General features: G+C 45.0%; 2 protein-coding genes and 2 non-coding genes across 5 annotated transcripts; all 4 read left to right on the top strand.

The window, feature by feature from the left end:
• Positions 1-607: 607 nt before the first annotated feature.
• RPL21 (ribosomal protein L21) lies at positions 608-5,031 on the top strand. Of its 2 annotated transcripts, none has more exons than XM_053385933.1 (6): positions 608-685; positions 1,856-1,934; positions 2,632-2,693; positions 3,662-3,774; positions 4,129-4,279; positions 4,903-5,031. In XM_053385933.1, the coding sequence occupies exons 2-6, from the start codon at positions 1,868-1,870 to the stop codon at positions 4,990-4,992; spliced, it is 483 nt and encodes a 160-aa protein (XP_053241908.1). In that variant the 5' UTR covers positions 608-685; positions 1,856-1,867; the 3' UTR covers positions 4,993-5,031. The 2 variants fall into 2 exon arrangements, with proteins under 2 accessions (XP_053241908.1, XP_053241909.1); XM_053385934.1 differs by having other exon boundaries at positions 653-741.
• Positions 2,999-3,075, top strand: LOC128413272 (small nucleolar RNA SNORD102). Its single transcript, XR_008330294.1, has one exon. It is a non-coding gene; the product is annotated as a small nucleolar RNA SNORD102 (small nucleolar RNA).
• Positions 3,825-3,956, top strand: LOC128413284 (small nucleolar RNA SNORA27). Its single transcript, XR_008330305.1, has one exon. It is a non-coding gene; the product is annotated as a small nucleolar RNA SNORA27 (small nucleolar RNA).
• A 10,681-nt stretch (positions 5,032-15,712) lies between the features above and the next one.
• On the top strand, positions 15,713-20,136 carry RASL11A (RAS like family 11 member A). The gene is made up of 4 exons (XM_053385936.1): positions 15,713-16,263; positions 17,441-17,497; positions 18,257-18,336; positions 19,137-20,136. The coding sequence occupies exons 1-4, from the start codon at positions 15,912-15,914 to the stop codon at positions 19,587-19,589; spliced, it is 942 nt and encodes a 313-aa protein (XP_053241911.1). The 5' UTR covers positions 15,713-15,911; the 3' UTR covers positions 19,590-20,136.
• The last annotated feature ends 2,827 nt before the right edge of the window (positions 20,137-22,963 follow it).

The raw sequence follows: 22,963 nt of genomic DNA on the forward strand, positions 1-22,963 counted from the left end.
GTGTGGTGTGTATGTGAACTTGATTAGGAGAACTGATGCTCAATGGTTGAGCCGATCAGGTGCAAAGAGCAAGCTTAGCTGTTGTCCACAACAGCTCTATAACTTTCTCTTACGTGCCATTCATTCTTTCGAAATTAGTGCCGGGAGGATGCAGCACTTGAGATCGCTTACAGTGGGCAAAAAACCTGCCCTCCATCGCAGTTGTTCCTCCATAAGAAAAATAAAATGTCGAACACAGCCTATCTGCTGCTTGCAACATCCAGTTATTACATAGATGGTGCTATTCACAGCGGCACATGACTCCATTCAACCGGCTCCCTGGGACCACGTGACGGCAGCCAGCCGCACGCTCTGCCTAACGCCTGTGTGGGCGGGGTCAGCTCCTTGGTCCCGGGCTCCCTTTTGACTTGCAAGTGCCTCCTGGAAAGAGCGTCTACGACAACTGCCTGCATCCGTTCACAGTACTACGGAAGACAGATTCGGCTGCTCGGCTGCTTTCTCCCCAGCATCCGTCTCGCTTCCTATACATATTAAGTTTCCACGCCAGCACCCGACGTCGCATACACTCCGGCGTTTCTGCGGGACAGCCCTACATCCCGGAGGGCCCCTGCACGCGGGCAGGAAGGAGCGAAGAGCGCAGGAAGCCCCGCCTTCTTTCCTTTCGGCCTCGGACGCCATCTTACAGGTACACGGTGGAGCTCGGCTGCTCCTCTTCCACTCCTGGGGGGCCACTTGTGCCGGGTCCGTGAGGGGCTTTGGCGCGAAATGGGCCGGCGGCGGGGAACCGGAGAGGGGAACTGCGCCGGGCGGCGCTTGGAAGTGGGGAGGGCGAGGGAGCGAGAGCCGTTTCGCCGAGGGCGGCCTGGCCTTTGGGAGGGATGGGAAGAGGGGGAAGGTTGGCTATGTGGGAGAGGGCGGCGGCTGCGGCACTCGGACCCGGGAGCGGCGCTAGTGGGGTGCACTGGCCTGGGAGGAAACGGAAGCAACGGGTGCGATCCAAGCGCACGTGGAGGTTTGCGATGGCCGCCGCCTCTTGCTTTCTCCTCCTCGTCCAGAAGTGGGCTGAGCGCATGCCTTGCATGCAGAAGGCCCCAGGCTCCCGTCCCTGGCTTCTCCAGTTAAGGCAGGACCTCGAGTGGCAGGGCTGGGAAGCCTCAAAAGGTCTAGATGTCACTAAGGTGTATAGTCTCTCCTGGAAACGTTTCTTATCCTTGCAGCGGTTCTCAACCTGTGGGTCCCCAGATGTTGGACTACAACCCCCATCATCTTTGAGCTCTGGCCTTGCTAGCTAGGGGTGATGGGAGTTGTAGTTCAACATCTGGGGACACATGTTGAGAAAGGCTGCTTTATGGAGATTCACCCCCCCCCAAATTCGCCTGCTCTTGAGCGTCAGTGGCTTATCCAGAGGCTTGGGTAAGGGAGATCTTTTGTAACGCCTCAACTCCTGTGTTTTTTTTTTATACTGGAGGTAGCAGAGACTGAACCTGTGGCTTAACTATGCATGTGCAAATGAACTTGGAAGTGTTTTGGAGGGTATTGTGTGTATCCACATGCAAGCAAAAGTGGGTGTAGATACCTGGGGGTAAAATGCATGTTTATGGATTTCAATATGTTGCATGGGTAATTATTCTGACAAGATATTCAGGCTCAAATGAGATATGATGCTAAACGTGTTTAATACTAGACAAGGGCTCTTCTGCAGTATTGTAGTATGAGGGGTATATAATCCCTCCCCCCTGACAATCTTGACATACGCCCCTTCTCATTGTTATTTGCTTTGGGGGAAAGCTACCAATGTGCATGTTTTAATTTTATTTTCTGTTAATTTTTGATCCAATTGTATTTTCTCTTTCAGTAAACCTTCAAGATGACCAACACCAAGGGGAAGAGGAGGGGGACACGTTACATGTTCTCAAGACCCTTTCGCAAACATGGTAGGGAATATTTGTTCAGCTAGTTTAGTTGGTCAGTGGGTTTGTTGCCTCTAGTTGATCCAGGAATAAGGGTTATTTCAGTAAACTGATGTGACCACCAAGGTCAGGTGAACTTTCACACCCCATAGTCCATATGCTATCAGTATCAGCTGAGAGTTACGCATCTTTAATTTATTGAAAAATGTCATTACATACACACTGCTAGAAATCTGTAGATGCAGGCTAGAAAGCTCAGAAAGCAGCACTAATAGAGGGGCTTTGGGAAGAGGAATTGCTTCTATGTGTAGCTTATTTTACTTATATAGCCTGAATGTTGTAAGTCAGTTTTAATACATCCCAAGGGATGTATTTAAGAGATCCCAAAGGTCAACTATTCCAACCTCTGCTTAAAATCCTCCAAGAAAGGAGAGTCCACCACCTTCCCAAGGGAGTCCATTCCATTGTCAAACAGCTCTTACTGTCAGAATGTTCTTTCTGATGTTTAGTTTGAATCTCCTTTCTTGTAACTTGAATCCATTGGTTCAGGTACTATCTTTCAGAGCAAGAGAAAAAAAGCTTTCTCCATCCCTCATGTATTAGCCCATTAGTTATTTGAAGATGCCTATAATATACACTCTCAACCACCTCTTTCTCAAGCTAAACATAAAAAACTAACTTAAGTAAACATATGATTGATTATTGTTACATTTTTTCATAGGTGTGGTCCCTCTCGCTACCTACATGCGCATCTATAAGAAGGGTGACATTGTTGACATAAAGGTATTTTTAAATTTAAAAATGCTGCTCTTAATGCAAAATCTAATACTGTAGTTCTCTTATTGTCCTTCTAAAACAGAATTCAAATTAAATACAATCTAACAGAATAACAAATACTGTTTTGCTTGCCCTGCCTAGAGTATTGAATGCTGGGATTTGAACCATGCTCATATTTGCATTTCATCTTACAATGTAATTTGGAAAATACACAGAGGAGTATTAATTTGCCAGAAGGTTGCCCTCTTCAGTATATCACACTATTGCTGATACAGAACTTTACTTGAAATTTTTATTTCATAACACTCTGGAGCTTGATGATGATTGTCTCTTATGATTGCTTTTGTAATAGCAAAGTGAGCAAATCATTTCACCGGCACTGAAAGCAAACCAGAGATGTCCAGTTCTTCAGATTTAATTTTATTTGATTGAATATTTTAAGATAGCATTAATGTGTAAGGATAATTGTGGCAACCATGCGTGTATTGGCAAACCATTCATCAGTTTGGATATGGCTGCTGCATGATCTGATTTCCTGCAACAGGATAAGTAAGCAACTGGAAGACCCAGTACTTTGCTCTAGAATTTTATTTCAAATGGTAAACATTGCTTGATATACAATGCTAGTCCATTCGCAGAGTAGACCAATTGAAATCTAGTCCATTGTTTGCAATAGGACTATTCTGAGTATGACTTGCTAGATATTACCCACTGTATAATCCAAAACATAGTAGCTTACTTGATAGTTTAATTATTAGACAGATGCTTAGTCTAGTTAAAGCTTGGGAACCTGACATTGGAGGACTTTGGGACAAATATATATTTTTAAACATGTTGTTTCTGATATCTGATATTGGAAGCTTTTGGGACATGTTGCTAATGTTATGATTGCAACTGCTTTAGTTCAATATATCTTTGACATTTTTTTGTAAGATAAGCTATGGTAATATTTTCTGTCTGTCTTTTCTTAACAGGGCATGGGCACAATTCAGAAAGGCATGCCCCACAAATGTTACCATGGCAAGACAGGAAGGGTATACAACATTACCCAGCATGCTGTGGGCATTATTGTGAACAAGAAAGTTAAGTAAGTGCTACTAAAATGGTTTGGAGCTTTAATTGTAGTAGTGGATTCCTTTCTCCCCATTCACTTTGCCAGTTAGACATTTGTTGTCTCCATTGGCCATTCAGGTGGGGCAGAGACAATATCCTTTTAAAACCCAACCAGTTAATACTTAATTGGCTTGGATCCTGTCAAAGGAAACATACTGAAAAGTTCTTCAAAATCTGAAAGCTTACATGTTCCTACAGCAATCAGAGTTGGCTATGCTCTGAAACCAGCATGGTAACTTGGGCTCAACTGTTAGTCCTACTTGTTTTTTTGGGGGGAAATCCCACAGGAAAAGCTGCTAAATCTAACAGTGTTGTGTTCTGTGTTTAGGGGCAAGATTCTGGCCAAGAGAATTAATGTGCGAATTGAGCATATTAAGCACTCAAAGAGCAGAGACAGCTTCTTGCAGCGTGTGAAAGAAAATGAAAGAAAGAAAAAAGAAGGAAAGGAAAAGGGAATTTGGTTTGAACTAAAACGCCAGGTAATGTATTGAGATGTGAACAAAGTGTATGTGCTTTGTCTGCAAACAAAGGGAGGGGGTTGGCGGAAGTGGTTTGAACATTCTATGTGACTAAGATGTCAGGAAGCAATTAAGTTTCTGACAAGAAGAATGTCAGGTAATTAATTCCATTAACACATTTTTCAGATTAGAACAAAGTTTAGTCATAAACACTAGTGGGGGGTTTTCTGCATAATCCAAGTATGTTTCAAATGCATTTAGCCTTGGTATTATTTTTATAAAGTTATTTTCAGTGCTAGTAGGTAATCTTTGTGCATATTATGGGGGGCGGGGGGAAGAAAGCTGCTGTTGGCTTGTTTTAAAAAATTGCTACTGTGTGACTCATCCTATTCTCAAGTGATACAGCAAACTTGCTAGGGGAAAATATATTTAACAAATTGTAAAATGATTCATGCATAGAATTATTAGTTGCCATATTGCAAGACGAGGTGCCATGCTTTCTCAAGTCCAAAGTATTGTAGATTTTTGTGTTCTAGGGACATAGCGCTGCAGTAAAAACAAGGAAAGCCCAACAGATGGCACCTGGACTAAACAATGCTATTGTAACTTGGATTTATGTTTAAATTTCTGTTTCTGCCTTCTAGCCTGCTCCTCCAAGAGAAGCCCACTTTGTGAGAAACAATGGCAAGGAGCCAGAGCTGCTGGAACCAATTCCATATGAGTTTATGGCATAGTGTATGTAAACAAAATAAAATACCATGTTGAGGACCTAAGTTTGTGTTGGTGTGGTCAAATTATTCTTAACAAGCACTGTGCTCTTGTAAAAAGGCTAGAACTATTTGGCATGAATGGAGTGTTGAGTTAAATTATAGGCAGAAATGATCACTTAAAGGTAGCCAAGTTCTTTCTCGCCCCTAAGGGCTGTCCAATCCCCAATGCACTATAAATTGGCCCAAAATTCTTACTTGTGGGTATGCTGTTGATTTAATTCCAGCTAAGTGAGCTGGATGTTTAAAAATACATAAATAATACTTATTAGTTAGAACTGATTAGCATAGTCTCTCAAAGCATTGGTTTGGGTTATAAAATTTAGTAACTTGAGTTCTAGGTGTGTCAATCTAGGATGTGATTGATACATGCAATGACCGTTTTGTGTGGGTTCCATTCCTGGCCCCCTGTATGCATCGGCAGAGCATGAATGAGCCCGACCTGTTCCGCCCCCTTTCTGCCCTCTTCTGGGTCCAAAAGGACTCATACGTCTGTGGTTGCACATCAATTAAATGCACACAAAATGTTTGTTGCCTGTGTGTGTGTGTGTCTATACGCAACTTATCATTTGGCTAATGAAATCAACCTATTCTCTTACACTAATGGGATGAAGCAGAAACCAAGTTTTTTTTTCAGTCTATAAAGGGTACATGCAGATGGAGTCCAGCTTTTGATCAGTAAGGGTTATTTATCTCCGTTATCTATGCCAAGCTATATCTTTACAAACTTTGGTCAACAAAATCCATTTTGGAAAAGTTGAGCACATTCCAGCCGCCCATTCTATGCCTGTGTGTGTGGGAAAATGGCACGTAGATCACCTGTGTGAATTGAGAGTTTGACATCTAGCAGACTCTAAAAAATACCCTTTGTTCTTATAAATTAAGTGCTGTTCATTTCATTGATTGTGCTTTCCTCTTGTCCTTGATGGCTTAGTACAATTATGCTTTCTGTAGCTACAGGAGTAATGTTCCAAAAATACACCAACATAGCCCAGTTTAATCACTTGGTGATTCAACTACAGTTGGGCTGAAGTTGCTGAACTGAGTAGCCTCTCAAAAAGGAATCGAGTCTCCAATGAAGTTTTTTGTCCTTTATTGTCTCAGGATAAGGGATGACAGCATCCCTTATTTCCCTTCCTCTACCCCCTTTCCAGTACATTTGCCTCTTGCCCCCACCAACACTAGGGGGTCAACTTAGTGTGAGATTTTAAACCCATGTCGATCTTTAAATATGATTAATTCTTCATTTTAGCCTTGTCACCCTGCTGCGTGACTTCCTTCTACAGAAAACATCTGTGGGGAATGGTGAGAAAAGAGTGATCTGGGAGATAAAAAATGGGATGAATGGGCTGGTATGTCAACAGAAAACACTGGTTCTGGTAAAACATCCTAGAAATTGCATGGTTTTTTTTATGGGTTCTACACCACGAGTACTGTGATGTCAGACATCGGATCTCTGCTGACAAAACACAGATCTGGTGCCTTCCAAAAAGAACCGCAGCATGCATTCTTAGGGGCCCTTGTAATTTTTACCAAGGATTCCCTTAAAACCACCATCAGATTATAGGTTAAGGGTGAAGGTCTGTAGCTCAGTGACAGGGTATCTGATTACATGCTGGCTGTTCCAGATTCAATTCTTGTCATGTCCAGGTAGGGCTGGGAGATTTCCTACCTGAAACTGAAGAACCTCCATCTGTCTGAGCTAGATGGACCAATGGTCTGACTATAAGTCAGCTTCCTATGTGTTATTTTCTGTCATTCTACATAAAAAGCATAATATCCATCCTCAGAACAAGTTGTGCCAGAAAGCACCATGTCTTTCCCCTTGGCTGTACATTCTACCAACAGATTTTGGAGCAGCACATTTTTCAATCTTCTAAAGATGTCACCTTTTTATACTATTTAAGTCTTGATCTGTGTCTTAGTTTCTTTCTCTGGCTTATCCCCCTATGTTCTCTTCATTAGCATCCTTTTTCAAGTATTTCCATTTCTGAATCTTCTGCGGTCCTTCTCCTTGTTTGCTGCTATTCCATCTTCTGTCTCATCCAGTCTTAGCTCTGTATCCTCACCCCCACACCTGTCATTCAACGTATACCTGGCCAGCTCATTCTTGATGGGTCAAAATACATTGAAAGAGTCAAAGCCACTTCAGACCATGTGGTGTATGTTTCAGGAGTGCCATACAAATGTGCACTTTTACAGAGAGCTGCAGAAAGCAAAAGATGGGAGTCAGAAATAGGTTACATTATTAAAAGCAGCAGCTTTTGACTGGAAACCTATCAAGGTTTTTCTCTCTTTTTATCAAATAAAAATGTAGGTGGGCAAAATAAGCTTCCTATTTAGCTATGTGGTTTCATTGTTGAAATGAACTGAATAGAAAAAGTGACTGTACTATTCTATGGGAGAAACATTGATGAGAGCGTGATTCAGTCGGGTTCAGAGTTGCCCACTACAAAACATTACAAGTAGCACATGCTTCTCCACTGTCCCAGGTGTGGGATCTCCATTTTGCACATGTGAAAAGGGTTAAAGGACATGCAAGCAAGTCCCCTTTGTTCCAAGCTCAGATGAGGCATTATTGCTTCTGAATACCAGTTGCTGGAGGCTAGAGTGCTGCTGTGGCTGGGTCCACAGGCTTCCAGCTGGCCACTGTGAGAACAGGATGCTGGACCAGGGCAAATGGGCTGATCCAGGAGGTTCTTCTGTCCTTTTCTCATAATACTGGAACTCAGGGCAATGAGTGAAGGCAGACAAAATAAATTTAATTTGTATACCATCTATCTTACAATACCCAAGGTGGTTTACAAGCTGAGGAAACAAGGAATGTACACCTTATAACAATCTAATCCAATACAAAAATGTGATAATAAAACATAACTTTAAGCAAACTACATCAAAAACATAACATTCAGCAATAGTATAGAATAATAATACCAGCATATAAAAATTTAGCAGAAATTCACTCTTTAACAATTACAATAAATATTTTCTAAACTACAATCAAAACAATGGCAAGCCACAGTGCATAAAATAATACAATACAAATTGAGAAGCAGAGGCTAGAGGGTGGAGCAAGGCAGGTGGAAGGAGGCCTTACCTGATGAAGTCTCTCCCCTCACAGTTCTTCCTCCAGGACCGCTGAGCCTAGGGCTTGCTGATTGGAAGGTCGGCAGTTTGAATCCCCACGACAGGGTGAGCTCCCATTGCTCAGTCAACTCCTGCCAACCTAGCAGTTCGAAAGCACGTCAGAGTGCAAATAGATAAATAGGTACCGCTCTGGTGGGAAGGTAAACAGTGTTTCCATGCACTGCTCTGGTTTGGCCAGAAGCGGCTTAGTCATGCTGGCCACATGACCTGGAAAAACTGTCTGTGGAGAAACATTGGCTTCCTCGGCCAGTAAAGCGAGATGAGCGCCACAACCCCAGAGTCGTTCGCGACTGGACTTAACTGTCGGGGGTCCTTTACCTTTTTAGGGCCAGAGGCTGGGGCAAGGCAGGTGGAAGAAGGCCTTGCCTGATGAAGTCTCTCCCCTCACCTATGAATCTGTGTGTAAACAGCTCAGGACTGCAATACCTCAAGGACCGCCTCTCCCCACATAAACCAACCTGGACTCTGTTCCTCACCTGAGGCCCTTCTTTGTGTGTCTCCTCCCTGAGAGGTCCGAAGGGTGGCAATCCAAGAGTAGGCTTTTTCTGCCGTGGCTCCCTGTTTGTGGAATGCTCTCCCCAGGGAGGTTTGTCAGGCGCCTTCATTATATATATTTTAGGCACCGGGTGAAAACATTCTTCCTCAACCAAGCCACTGGCTGATTAACACCCTGCAGCCTTTTAAATGCGCTGGGGGGGTGTATTTTGTTTTACCATTTGTTTGTGTTTTTACCTTGTGTTTTTACCTTGCGAACTGCCCTAAGATCTTGGAATGAAGGGCGGTATACAAATCATAATAATAATAATAATGATGATGATGATGATGATGGATGCCCACTTGAATGGCTTTAAAAGAGGATTAGACAGTCTTATTTTCACAGTGGCCAATGGCAACTAGACATGATAGCTCTGTTTTCTCTTTTTGGTGATGTGCAATGGGCTACCCTTTATCCCTCCCCCTGCAGCAGCAGCAGCAGCAGCAGCAGCCCAATGTATTTCTATGCCGGCAGACTTGACTTTTTTCTGGGTGCAAGAGAGACATCAGCCTCTTGAGTTGCCTGCATGGAGTTCCTGTTCACCCACAGCTTCCAGAGTAGTTCATTAATATAAGGCTGCTTTAAACCATATGCTGATAATTGGGTTATTCTGATACTTTATTTAAAACATTTCCATACCCGCCATTCAACTGAAAATGTCTAGGGAGCAGTTTACAACCATCGGAAAATTGTTTGTTAGCTATGTATTTGGACACTTCTTAGGATATCCACCATTGAAAAGACAGAGCAAGTTAAATAATAATGAACTGACAAAATGTAAAATGACCCGTGGTTCTACAAGCAGGGAGCCTCAACCCTTTTGCCATTTGCTTTACTAGTCCCTTCAAGCAGCAACTTGTATTTCCTTTCTGCTCACTGAGAAGAAATACAGGCACAAGAGGATGCTGGCTGTACGCAGAGAAGGAAAACACAGACACGCACATCTGTTTTCAAGCCTGCACCTATGAGCCATATTTGCACAGCTCAAGAGGATGCAGGAGCGGGGATGGGTGGTAATTTCGAATCTGTTGTCAGCAGATTGTTCGAGGAAATGACAATAGGCAATATTCCAGCTTTTGTTTGTAGCCTTGAATCAACAAATCCTGCACTCAGGTGTTGCCACTTGAAGAAAGGAGGAGACAGAAAAACAGCCTCTCAATTCATATTTGTTACCTTTCCCCATGCAAGTGCAATAAACAAGTTTATATGAGCAGTATAAAGGAAAACAGACTTCTCTGCTCTCGTATGGGGCATGGCTCCTAATTGTCCCTTTGCTGGTCAACCTCCCATTGCTTGGGAAAGTGTCACACCTCAGTAGCGGAGCACTTGTTGTGCAAGAAGAAGGCCTCATATTCAATCTCTGGCATCCCCAGGGAGGGCTGAGAGAGGATCCTGCCTGAAACCCTGGGGAACTGCTGCCCGTCAGTGTGGCGATACTGAGGCAGAGGGGCCAACGCACCTGGTTCAATATAAGGCAACTTCCTGTGTTCCTAAAGGAAATGCATTTTGGGGGGTCAGTAGATTGCAGAGCTCTAATGCAAGGTGTTGTGGCCCTCCTGGATTCTTCAGTCCATACTGTGGTAAGCACAGGTAGATTCAAAAGTCAGCCTAGTTGGGCATCTGCTAGAGGCCTACACTCCAACAGAGCCACTTACAAGAATACCCAGAATTCCTCTGCTGCAGTGAGGTGGGAAACTTCCAGGGTGGGGCAGCTACAGAAGCTGTCTTGCCCAAGAGTATTCCAATAATAATCTCCCGTTTGGATTACTGCAATGCGCTCTATATGGGGCTACCTTTGAAGGTGGCTCAGAAACTACAACTAACCCGGAATGCGGTTGCCAGACTGGTGACTAGGAACGGCTGCCAGAACCACGTAACACCAGTCCTGAAATATCTACGTTGGCTCCCAGTACATTACCAAGCACAATTCAAAGGGTTGGTGTTGACTTTTAAAGTCCTAAATGGCTTCGGCCCCATGTACCTGAAGGATACATGTCCACCCCCATCATCCAGCTCAGACACTGAGGTCCAGCGCCGAGGGCCTTCTGGCAGTTCCCTCACAGCCAAAAGTGAAGTTACAGGGAAACAGGCAGAGGGCCTTCTCAGTAATCGTGCTCACCCTGTGGAACGCCCTCCCGTCAGATGTCAAGGAAATGAACAACTATCTGACTTTTAGAAGGCATCTGAAGGCTGCTCTGGATAAGGAAGTTTTTAATGTTTGATGTCTTACTGTGTTTTATTTAATTTGTTGGAAGCTGCCTAGAGTGGCGGGGACAACCCAATCAGATGGGCAGCATATAAATATAAATTATTGCAGGGGCAGCCCCTAACTCACTGAGATTCTGAGACCCATTGGCTGCCGTCACCTGGTTTAGCCAGTCAAAACCATTCCCGGGATATGGCTGCTGTCACATGCTGACAGCTTTTAGGAACCACTTTGATCATTATTGACCATGGGGATTGGGTCATTTTTAGGCAAGAGAAGGAGGGAGTGTGAAAGACTGTCTGGCCCAATGCTAGGCAGGAGCACTCCATACTGCAACATTTTCTTGCAGGTTCCCTTTTTGAATCATCCAAGTACACAACCTTTTGCCACATTTTCGGAACTGCTCTGAACTGGCAATGACATGCCCTGTATCGCTGGTCTGCTTGCGGTGCATTCACACCCATGAAATTGAATTCACACTGGAAGGGAACAATTCAGAGTGTCAGCTAATAAACCATCTCAGAACGCGCCTATATTAGCTGCGATGTTTCATGTGGCTCCACATAATGGTGCCTCTCATCTCTCTTATATGTGAGGGTGTTTCTTTTTCTTACAGATTTCAGCCAAACAGCTATGAAGCGCATCCCTCTAGAGGACTAAAACGGGAGCTCATTTCTTTTAGTGTGTCAGTAGTTTTATTTTATTTTTACACAGGGGAGAAAAATATGTTCAACAATTTTACTGCTCCTTCCAAAGCTAGCTTAAAAAGTAGATTAGTAGTGCAGTGTAATATTTTTTGCAATGTGGGTTTACTGCAGTTACAAAAGCAATATTGCACTCTTTCCTTTTCTTTTTTACTCATTTCACAACATGACTGAGAAATTCAAATTTTAATGACATTGTTTATGAGCAAACCGGAGAGGCACATGAGACACAACAAACACGCATAACACTGTTACCAGAGATAAAAATCTGGAAGAGGAGAATAACAAAAGCTTGTCCCGGAGGCTGCTATAGTTTAAACTCTTCTCAGTAAAATCACACAAGTCTAGCTAGATATGCCAGGGGAGCCAACATTGTGATACCCAGAAGTATTTAGACTACAGTTCCTATCAACCCAACTAGAAGCAATCAATGTGAAGCTCTCTAGTGTTCCCCAATCCAGTTGTTTTCAGACTACAATTCCCATCATCACTGACCACTGGCCCTGCTTACTAGGAATGATGGGAATTGTAGTCCAAAAAACAGTTAGAGACCCAAGTTTGGGAAGCACAGGCTTTGATCATTATTGACCATGTGGATTGGGTCATTTTTAGCTTGTGTACCCCATGGTCCTCTCACCCACCACTGCCCCCACTCAGGTCCTGAGTTTGAACCCCACGTTGGTCAAAATATTCCTGTGTTGCAGGGGGTTGTACTAAATGACACTCAAGAGTCCTTTCCAACTCTACAGCGCTTGGGGCAGGGACTGGGAGTAAGCTGAGGGAAGGGGGCTGTGGGCTGGTTCTCCCAGCTCCCTATCCCTGTCACCTCGCTCTCCCCATAGCTGCTCTCAGTAACACTCAGTGAAGCAGCTTTACTTTTGCAGTTAGGAAAAGTACATATAGCGTCTCCGCTAATCGCAACAAAGGTGAAAGGCTGCCACCTCACATCCTTGGAAGCGGTGCTTTGAAATCCCTCACGTCCTGAACTCCTTTGGTCTGAAGGAGTCCGTTTCCCGCTTAGGATAAGAAATGGTTCTGAGGAACAGAAATGGTTCTGAGGAACAGACCCTTACCAAGCACCCTACATCCAACTACATGGCAGCTGCAGGCCCACACAATATACTTAAAGCACATTCCAAGCACAGGACTCCTTCACCCCAAAGAATTCTGGGAAGTGTAGCTTGCTAAGGTTGTTAGGAACTGTAGCTCTGTAGCAGACAGTCCTATCCTATGCCACACCAGATGCATGCCTACTATGGTAGCTATAGGAACCTTTCCTCCCCAATAAAATGTTTTAGTAACTTTTTAGCATTCTTCCACAGAACGCCTCCTGTCCTTACAGACCAATCCTTTCGCCCCATCTGTTTTGTCACGCAGTTGTCACATAGGCTTTGTATAAATATATCTTTAAACAACTGTGCACACCCATCTGATATCCCTGAATTGGTTCGGAGAGCATCTGTACTGCATCATTGACAGTATGCCTTTGAATAGCAGTGGCTGGGTATCGCAAGTGACTAGCGCTATCGCTAGTCAAGCCCTGCTTTGGGGCTTCCCACAGACACCTGGCTGGTCGATATGAGAGCAGGGTGTTGCAACGAATGAGCCTTTGGTCTGATCCAGAAGGACTTGTAATCTGGTGAACTGGGTTCGCTTCCCCACTCCTCCACATGCAGCTGCTGGGTGACCTTGGGCTAATCACACTTCTCTGAAATCTCTCAGCCTCACTCACCTCACAGGGTGTTTGTTGTGGGGGAAGAAGGGAAAGGAGAATGTTAGCCGCTTTGAGACTCCTTAGGGTAGTGATAAAGCGGGATATCAAATCCAAACTCTTTTTCTTCTTCTGCACTTATGAGCTCATGGCTGCTTTGCGCTAGAAAACTGCTCTCGCATGTGGTCTGCAGCTATTCTTCTGAGAGAATAGTTTCACTGGCATGAAAACAGAATCGCTGCAATTTTAATTTTCATACAATAGAAGCCACTATAAGCAGGCTTCTGTTGCCAGACGCCCTGATTGGATCATGGTTTCCAGATTATGTAAAAAGACGCTTAAAGGACACAAACATGATGTGTGTTTGTGACAGCCGCACTTCACACATGTTGCAGGTAACATTGCTTCCCATGACAGCTGTACACAGAGGGGCAGCCGGGTCCTGTGCAGAATTACTTAGGGTGTGTTCACATGGCTCCCTTACAAGTGCAGTGAAATTGTTTTTCCGGCATGTTTCACGGCTCCTTCCCTCCCTAGCTGTTCATGTCAGCGCAGCTTCATTCATTTCTGTTTGTATTCACACCAGTGGGCACTGGTAACATGGCTGGCATCCGTCTGTCTCGGGAGACAATGGAAGAGTGTTCCTTCCTGGGTGGAGACAAACCATTGGCGAGTTACAGCACACTGCTGTGGCTGTACAGACCGATACAGGAAAGACATATTTTGTTGCAGCTGGAGCAAAGGAAGGCGTCCAGTTATTCCAATGCAGGTGTACCTTGGCGTTTGTTCTCTTCACCTTTTGCAAAGGTGTTCACATATGGCTCGAGACGAATTAGGAGCAGCTTAAGGACTCCGATTGGTGTGAAACCAGTTTGAGAAACAATGCATCAAAACAATAGGCTTTTGTAACAAAGCACAGGGCACATATGCATAACAGGGATTTAAAAATACAGCACTGGAAACACGGCGAGTGCGCAATGAACAGGGAACACAACCTGTGATGTAAATCCAACTGTATTTAATTACGTGCACTTTTCTAAAATAATTTTTATATTGGCAAAGAAGCACAAAGGATAGGTTTCTAAAAATGGCATGACTGGAAGGATAATACTGAAGATGTATTGAGGTGTACAGGTACATCATCCTAAGCATACCTGATACATGATAGCCATACAATGGGAGGGGGGAACAACTTCTGATAAAAGATGGAGGGGTCATGCTAAGGAAATGCTCTTAAGAAGCATGGGATGAGCATAGCTCAGTCGGTACAGCATGAAACTCATAATCTCAGGGTTGTGGGTCTGGGCCCCATGGTGAGCAAAATGGGGGTTGGTCTAGATAACCCATCATGGTTCCTTCAAACTCTGCACTTCTAAGCTTCTGTGATTCTAAATATGTATAACCAATGAACAAGCAAATCAAGGTGAAACCAGGATGAATCCCCATTGTCTTAGATCCCCCTGCCCAGCAAGCAAATCAGACCAAATGTTCAGTAAAGACCAGACATGGTCTAACCTCCAGGTAAGTTCCACGTGAACAAATCAGGACACATGCCCAATAAAAGTGCCGTCTGGAGGAGCTTGAAGACTTCTTTGATGATGTCGTGATGCCCCATAAAATGTAAGTGAACAAAGCATAGCAATTCCACACAAAACAGGTCATAGGTGGAGGCAGCCCCAGGTGAGCTGAATCCATAGGATGTAGTGAGGCTTAGTAAACTTGCAAAGGCACATGAGAGCAAGTGCACAGGACTGCACTACACTTGTATTTCTTAACCCATTTTAAAAACCAATTCAATCTCTTGTATTCATCAAATCAAAAATAAAGTGTAGAAATGGGTGGGATAAAAAGAAGCACCATATTTTAACATAGTGACCAGCATCTTGCTTTACAGAGGGCAGTCCTATATTTGAAGGGCTGTCCAGTCTGGTTAAAAGATAAAGGACCCTCAGTTTAGACAACAGAGGCCATCAATAGTCAGCACTGACCTGGACTAAAACTGAGCACGTGTACAGCAGACCTGACCGCAGCGAAACCGCAGTGTGAAATGTATTGTATTTCTTGTTAACCCGCAGCCATGATTTCTAAATTCTATCTACATCAGCTAACGCAAATGTTGCACAAACCTGGGTCATCTTCTATCCTCCTTTTTTTGGAGATGCGTTTCCTTTACCTTTTTTGTTGGCTTTGCCTTACTGGGTCACCCTCTGCCTTTTGGCAGTCTGTGCGCTCCATAGGAGCAGACTCCTAGAGACCAAGGTCCCCTCCAATAAAATATTGGAAACCCCACCTCTCCACATTTTATTCACGTAGGCACTCCCGGCGCGTGCGGAGCTGGGGGGCTCCCATTCATTCACGCCCATCCATGCCGCAAGCCAGGATCCAGCCGCGGCTCTCCAATAAAGCGCGCCCCTACACAAAGCTCCCTCGTTTCGCTGCCGCCGAAAACCTTGGAGCGCCATTGGAACCTGCATTGGAACCGCGGGCATCTCCCACGGTCTGCGCTGGGCGGCGCTCGGCGCGGTGCGCGCACAGCTCCCGGCCCTCGTGCGCACGCACCGCCGGCCCTTACCCTGCCCATAGATGGAGGCGAAGGGGCGGAGACAGCTCCCGCCCGCCCGCCGCCCGGCGCGCTTTAAAGGCTCGGCGGCTGCGATCCGGAGCAGAGGCTGGAGCCGGAAGGCTGGTTCGCTGTCCTTCCTCGCCTCGCCTCCAGCTACACTCTGGAAAGGTCGCCTCGCCGCCGCCGCTAGCTGCGCCCCTCCGGATTCGTCTTCGCCTCGCCGGGCGCAGGAGGAAGGGGAGCCTATCCCCATGCGGCTGTCGATCATGTCTCACAACTACCTTTTAGCTCCGATCCAGGAGTGCCCCTCCGACTACCTGGTCAAGGACGTGAAGCTGGCTGTGCTGGGAACGGGGAGCGTGGGGAAAAGCGGTAAGCGCCAAGGTCACCGCCGTGTCCGCGGAGGGGCTGCTGCAAAGCGGGATGGAGCCGAAGCGGGGCGAGCGCGTGTTTTGAATGCGAAAGGTCCCGTTTGCCCCACCCTTGTAATCATAGAATTGTAGAGGTGGAAGGGACCCCAAGAGTCATGGAGTCGAACCCCCTGCAATGCAGGAATCTCAGTTCCTGGTCAGTGTGCCCACTCTGGAGCTAGATGCATCCTTGGTTTGATGTGCCTATAAGGCAGCTGCCAGATGCTGGTGGACTACCGGTAACTCTCTCTCCCCACCCCGCACCCCGATGCCCTCCAGATTTTGTGAGCTATAGCCCCCTTCATCCCTGACCATTAGCAGCGCTGATGGGAGTTGCAGTTCACAACATCTGCATTGGCTGCCCTTGTGCAGGCAGTAGTAAGCAGCAGGGGCGTGGGGGCAGGACGGTGGGGACAGGGCGAGCCGCTCACGGGGGTGCCGTGGCAATGCACCCAGGGGGGTGGTGTGGTGAGCTGCCCATGGAGTTTGCCTCACGGGTACAAGCCCCACACTGCTGTTTTGGGCAGTGCAGCACCCATCACTCCCAGGAGAGACGCATAGCTTGGGTGTGCTGCAGGCCCTTACCCTGTGGTAAGTGCCGTCCCCCGTGGTGTGCCATTTTGTCACCCCCTCAGGGATGATACCCAGGGCGGACCGCCCCCCCCCGCCCCCCCGGTAAGCGGGAAGGATAATTTTCCTGGCTTGTTGCAAGGCAGCCACCTCTGTTCCCAAAGCCATCCACATTTCAGCCCTCTTGTCTCCCAGAATGAATGAATGAGTGAGTGAATGGCTTCTGGGGGAATGCTCTCCCAAAGCCACGGAGGCATGTACATGCAGATCTTCTCCTGACACAAAGAAGCTGCGAACATATTCAGGGAAGAGAGTTGCTTTCGAAGCAGACTCTACGCGCCTGTTGCGTTATAGGCGGGAGATGCCTGCGCTGGCAAGCAGGCGTCGTAGCTAAGGAGACCACACTCATTTTGCTGAATGCTTTGTGTGGCTGCTTGTAGCAGGACATCATCGCAGCCCCCACCTTTTTTTGCAAATGCTATTTTTATCAAAGGGATGTGTGTCGTTTGATGCGTCTTCCTTTGCCACCTGTCACCGCTAGTAACCCAACAACTCTCGTTTCTTTCCAGCTATGATTGTACGGTACCTAACCAGGAGGTTCATTGGAGACTATGAACCCAATACAGGTGAGCCTCTTTCTTTCATAGAATCTCTATGTGAATCTGGGTCTGGTGCTTGTGGGGACCATGCACATACAGTATAGCCTTGTTTTGCTCCTCTGGAATGGTTCCGTTCCAGGAAAGTCTGGGAAATGGATCTGTTTATGCTTCCCATAACACCATCCAGCCCTTCTCCTGTGCTTCTGAGGACAGGGAAGAAGCAGTGTTGTGGTTTTCTTTTTTAATATAACCATATCATTTTGCAGACCCTAGGTCTAGCGTGGTTAGACTGAGTCTAAGACTAGATCTGGAGAGATCCAGTTTCTGATTTCAACTCTGCCATGAAGCTTCCTGGATGACCTTAGGCAAATGACTATTTGTCAGCCTAGCCTCCCTCGCAGGGTTCTTGTGAGGATAAAATGGGGAAGAGGAATGAAGCACCAGGAGCTCATTGGAGGGCGAGAGATATAATAAATAAACACTAACAAATGAATAGAATCACACCCTTCCTCCAAAGAGCCCAGGAAAGTGTATGTTAGTTTTTATCTTCACAGCAACATAAAAAGGTAAATTAGGCTGAGAAAATGCGAATGACTCTTGGTCACCCAGTGAGGTGCCTGGCTAAGCCTCCCCAATTCTCTGACCACACCGGTTCCTTTTATTTACACTACACCCCCATGGAGAAAGAATGTGTTTAACATCAGTTCCCCTGCTTCTTTATAATATACCTCCTACCTCCAAATAGTGCAACAGTTTTTAAATGAGCTTCCGTTTTTCTTTCTCCAGGCAATCTCTATTCAAGGCTCGTTCACGTTGAAGGTGACCAGATTTTCTTGCAAATCCAAGACACCCCAGGATGTATTGAGGTACGGAAACAATCATAAATATGTCCATTCTGTCGGCCTTTTGAGGTTTGATTCATTCCATCAGTAGATGTGAATGTTGCTGGGGAAATTCCCATTGATAGGAGTAGGCTGCTATCTTTAACGTTCATTGATGCAATCTGCACATTAATGCAAATGGCGTTCTGTGACTGAAGTTCAATGGTTAAAGGGTTGGAGGAAACAAATGGAAAAGATTTGCTGCATAGAATGTGGAATTGCTCGGCAATTGTCTGTGTCCACAATCAGCAAGTAACTTGTAGGCATTTCAGAAGACCCACTGTATTTTCAAGAGGGCTTAATTCAAGCCAGCATTTTTCAACAGTTGTAGAGAATCTCCTTTGCACGCAGAAGATCCCAGGTTCAATTCCTGGCATCTCCAGGTACTGCTGCCGTCAGTGTAGACAGTACTAAGCTAGATTCACCAATAGTCTGACTGCATAAGGCAGCTTCCTTTGTGAGCTTGTGAACTGGCTATTGGCTAAGACAGCCTCCCCCAACCTGGTGTCCTCCAGACACTTTGGACTACAATTCCCATCAGCCTTGACTGTTGACCACACTGGCTGAGGCTGATGGTATTTGTAGTCCAAAACATCTGGCGGACATCAAGTTGGGAACAGCTATGCCAGCAACAGATTTCAAGCTGGATTTTCTGTTTCCAAAGCAACCAGCCCGTCTTGAAGCAAACCTCTTCTTATTTGGAAAGGCATTTGATATAGTTGCTGTTGAAAAGTTTCCCACTTGTATCTCATTTATTTAAATCTATGTGCTCTTTTTCTTTCCAGGTGCAAGAAGATGTTGCACAGATGTTGGATTCGCTCTCCAGGTGCCTGAAGTGGGCAGACGGTGTTGTCTTAGTCTATTCCATTACAGACTACCGTAGTTACCAGTCCATCCGTCCCCTTTATCAACACATCCGGAAAATCCGTCCAGAGTCTAAAGTCCCTGTTGTCATTGTAGGCAACAAAGGCGACTTGGCTCACTCCAGACAGGTGGCGGCCAGCGATGGCCTGCAGCTGGCCAATGAACTGGGCAGTGTGTTTCTAGAAATCTCCACCAGCGATAGCTGCCAAGGTGTATGTGATGTATTTCAGTATCTTTGTAAAGAAGTGAGTAAGTTGCACAGCTGTGGCAGCGGAGACAAAAGGCGGTCGTCCCTCATTTCTCGACCCAAATCACCTAACATGCAAGATCTCAAGCGACGTTTCAAACAGGCTTTATCGTACAAAGTCAAGTGAGCACCAACCTTGACGTCAGCCCCCGCTGAACAGACTGTTTTATAAAACATACATTTATAAGAATAATTTATTTTTGTACTGATTCTGTTTGTTCGTGCATTTGCAAGTATGCAGCTTCCTTGCATTACTTTTGTATTAATTGACTCTGCAACCCCACAACTGAGTGCTGGATTGCAACAGAATGAAACTGTGAAAGAGACAGTGCCAATATGCATATCCCTCTGTTTGATAGTGACCTGCTCTTTAAACTTAGGGCAAGCAAAGTTTGAAAGTATTTGGATTTCACGTTTGTCGAACTTTGTTAGTCTGAACTTGGCTTAAATGAGAGTATTTCCATTTTACCAGATGGTGGCTAGGGTTGCTCTTTGAGCCTATTCAAATGCACATTTAAATCCCCCCCTTAAAAAAAAAAAAGAACTTACAGACTGGTGTTTCATTCTGTATGTAAACACGGGGAAAGAATTACAACTGATTTTGTAAAATGCTGCGAGGATCTGAGTTATACAATTGCAAAATAAAACTATTTAAATAAAATAATTAAATATCACTTTTTTATGTGTGGACCCCTCCCCTTCATTTTCCAGAAACCCTTGTTATATTAGCATATTGAAATCAGGCCGGATATAGGCCAAGCTGCATAGAACTATGTAACTAATTCCACTAGCCAAATGAAGGTAATTTAAATTATTGAATAGCAGTCTCTAATACCGTCTAGGTATTAGAATCTAGGGGAGCGGGTGGTGCTGTGGTCTAAACCACTGAGCCTCTTGGGCTTGCTGATCAGAAGGTCAGCGGTTTGAATCCGTGAGCTCTCGTTGCTCTGTCCCAGCTCCTGTCAACCTCACAGTTTGAAAACACACCAGTGCAAGTAGATAAATAGGTACCACTGTAGCGGGAAGGTAAACGGTGTTTCTATGCGCTCTGGTTTCTGTCATGGTGTATGTTGCACCAGAAGCGGTTTAGTCATGCTAATCACATGACCCGGAAAGCTGTCTGTGGACAAACGCCAGCTCTCTCAGCTTGAAAGCAAAATGAGCGCCACAACCCCATAGTTGCCTTTGACTGGACTTAACTGTCCAGGGGTCCTTTACCTTTACCTTACCTAATACTGTGTGGTAAACTGCTTCTGAAAAGTCCTTTCAACACTGGTTCACAAGATGACTGAAAGCGCCTGCTGTTCAAAGGGGAACACATGGCAGAAATCCATCTGGGCATGCCAAAAGCAACTTTCTAGATGCCAGGCTTAAGCTACTATCCCTAGGCATACCTGCTTGAGACTAAGCCCAGGAGGACTTCATAGTAAGCATGCACAATGAGTCACTGACCTATGATGCACATTGTAAGTAGGTAACTCATCTCTTTGGCCTTCAGAGTTTGCTGCTCAGTCTTAACTGCATTTTGTATACCTGATTCATACTATTGCTAATACTGGAGTATTCTTACAGTAATTGAGATTTACCCGATTTCTATTTGCGGATTGTGCAAAATCACTGCAATTCATCAACAACATCTTGTTCGGTATATTTCTAATGATACCATCTTCCGTGGAATTATCCATCCTTTATAACATAGGCCCTAACTATATTGAGACTGCAGACTCTAGAAGCATTTGGGATTGTAAATCCCATTAAACTCATAGGAATTCTGAGGAGTCATCCAAAGGATTTGCATCATAAGTCATCTTAATATTCCTACTTTGATTTCACAGCAGTACATGTGGCTTCATGGAAGATGCTGCATCAAGTCCCTTGCTGGGAGCTTTTGAACAGAGCTTTAGAGAAAAGCTTGGAAATAAATGTAATATGTAAACAGTGAATATCATAATACAGTAGCCTCATTAGGTGTAAGCAGTGTAATCTCTCTCAGCCTAGCTTTTTGTTCTGATTCCAATAGGATTAACTCTCTTAAATGCGAGCCCAATGGTCCAACAGAGTAGCCTTTTATTTTGAAACAAGAATTCAGTGCCCTAGCTTATCTCCAGCCCATTATATTTTCAACATAAAAGAATAATGATGGTTGGCTTGCCATTATCAGATTTTCCCCTGCCTTTTAATAGCTGTGTGGAAGCCAAATCAAGAGAGAAGCCAGAGGCGGATTTAGGGCAGTGTGGCTGGTTCCGCAGCAATACAGGGTTGCAGATGCTTTGGGACTACAACTCCCAAATCTTTGGGTGGGTGTTTGATTTTCGTTGTTGTGTATACTGTGTATATATGGACAATGACAATAAATTTATCTTATCTTATCTTATCTTATTATCCCTGACCATTATTGACCACCCTGGCCAGGTCTTATGTGTGGGAAGGGTTTTAATGGATAGGAGAGGGCATATTGATGGCAATTTACCCCTCCTGGCGCCGCATGTCTGGGTTAAATAGAGTTTCAAAATCCCATCAATAGCTGCAAAATTCAAAGCATAGGAATTAGGCCGTAAAACTTTGTTTTGAGCAAGTCCAGCGATGAAGTAAGCCGGCTTTCCCTTTCTTACCCTGCTTAACAAAGAACCAGGCAACAACTTGTAAAGTAAGTTCAAAAATAAGATTTACTTACTTTATAATCATGCATTGGTTCACTGCAATGGTAACAGTAAGGACTATGTGGGCAAAATGCTTATATTTACAGTACAACCAGCTTCAGGCATGTGCCTGAAGAGAGAGAGAGAGGAACAGGAAGTACTGTATGCTCTACCTCCATGAGAGGAGGGGAAATGACATCACACAGAGCCCTCTCTACCAATTGTATTTCTATGGTCTGAGTAGTGGCCTGTCTTCAGTACAACTCTGTGGACTTAGCCCCTTCTCATTCTAACTAGCAAGAATATGCATCCGTTAGGTTTGCCTGCTAATCTCCCACATTATGGGAGCTGGAGTCCCTATCCCTGCTAGTGAAAAGGGCTATAGCTCAGTAGTAGAGCAGCTGCTGCCCATGCAGAAAGTTCCAGGTTCAATCCTTGCCTTTTCTGGGTAGGGCTGGGAGACAGACCCCTGTCTAAAAGCTTCTGCCAATTACTGAATTAGATGGACCAATAGTCCTACTTGTTAGGATCGTCCTACTTGTGTGTAGGACCCTGGCAGAGACACATGCCCAACTGGCATGTTCTCTCCCTCCTGGTCATTCGTTCGGGAGCTTCCAAAGCTTTCTCCAGCCCGAGCATCACAGCGACTGATTCCAAGAGGTATCAGCACACTTAGGATCCTGCAGAGTATTTGTGTAACAGAACTCAGTAGCACAGCATTTTGGCTAATCTACTTTTATTTACATATAATACACTCGGGAGCATTCTGACTTAGCTCCTTCCTCTTTCTCATCAGACAGCAAAGAGAGAAAGAACAAAGGACAATAGTCCCACATCACGGAACACAGTAACACCAAAACAT

This window comes from Podarcis raffonei, chromosome 4 (assembly GCF_027172205.1).
Source record: "Podarcis raffonei isolate rPodRaf1 chromosome 4, rPodRaf1.pri, whole genome shotgun sequence".
Taxonomy (NCBI): Eukaryota; Metazoa; Chordata; class Lepidosauria; order Squamata; family Lacertidae; genus Podarcis; species Podarcis raffonei.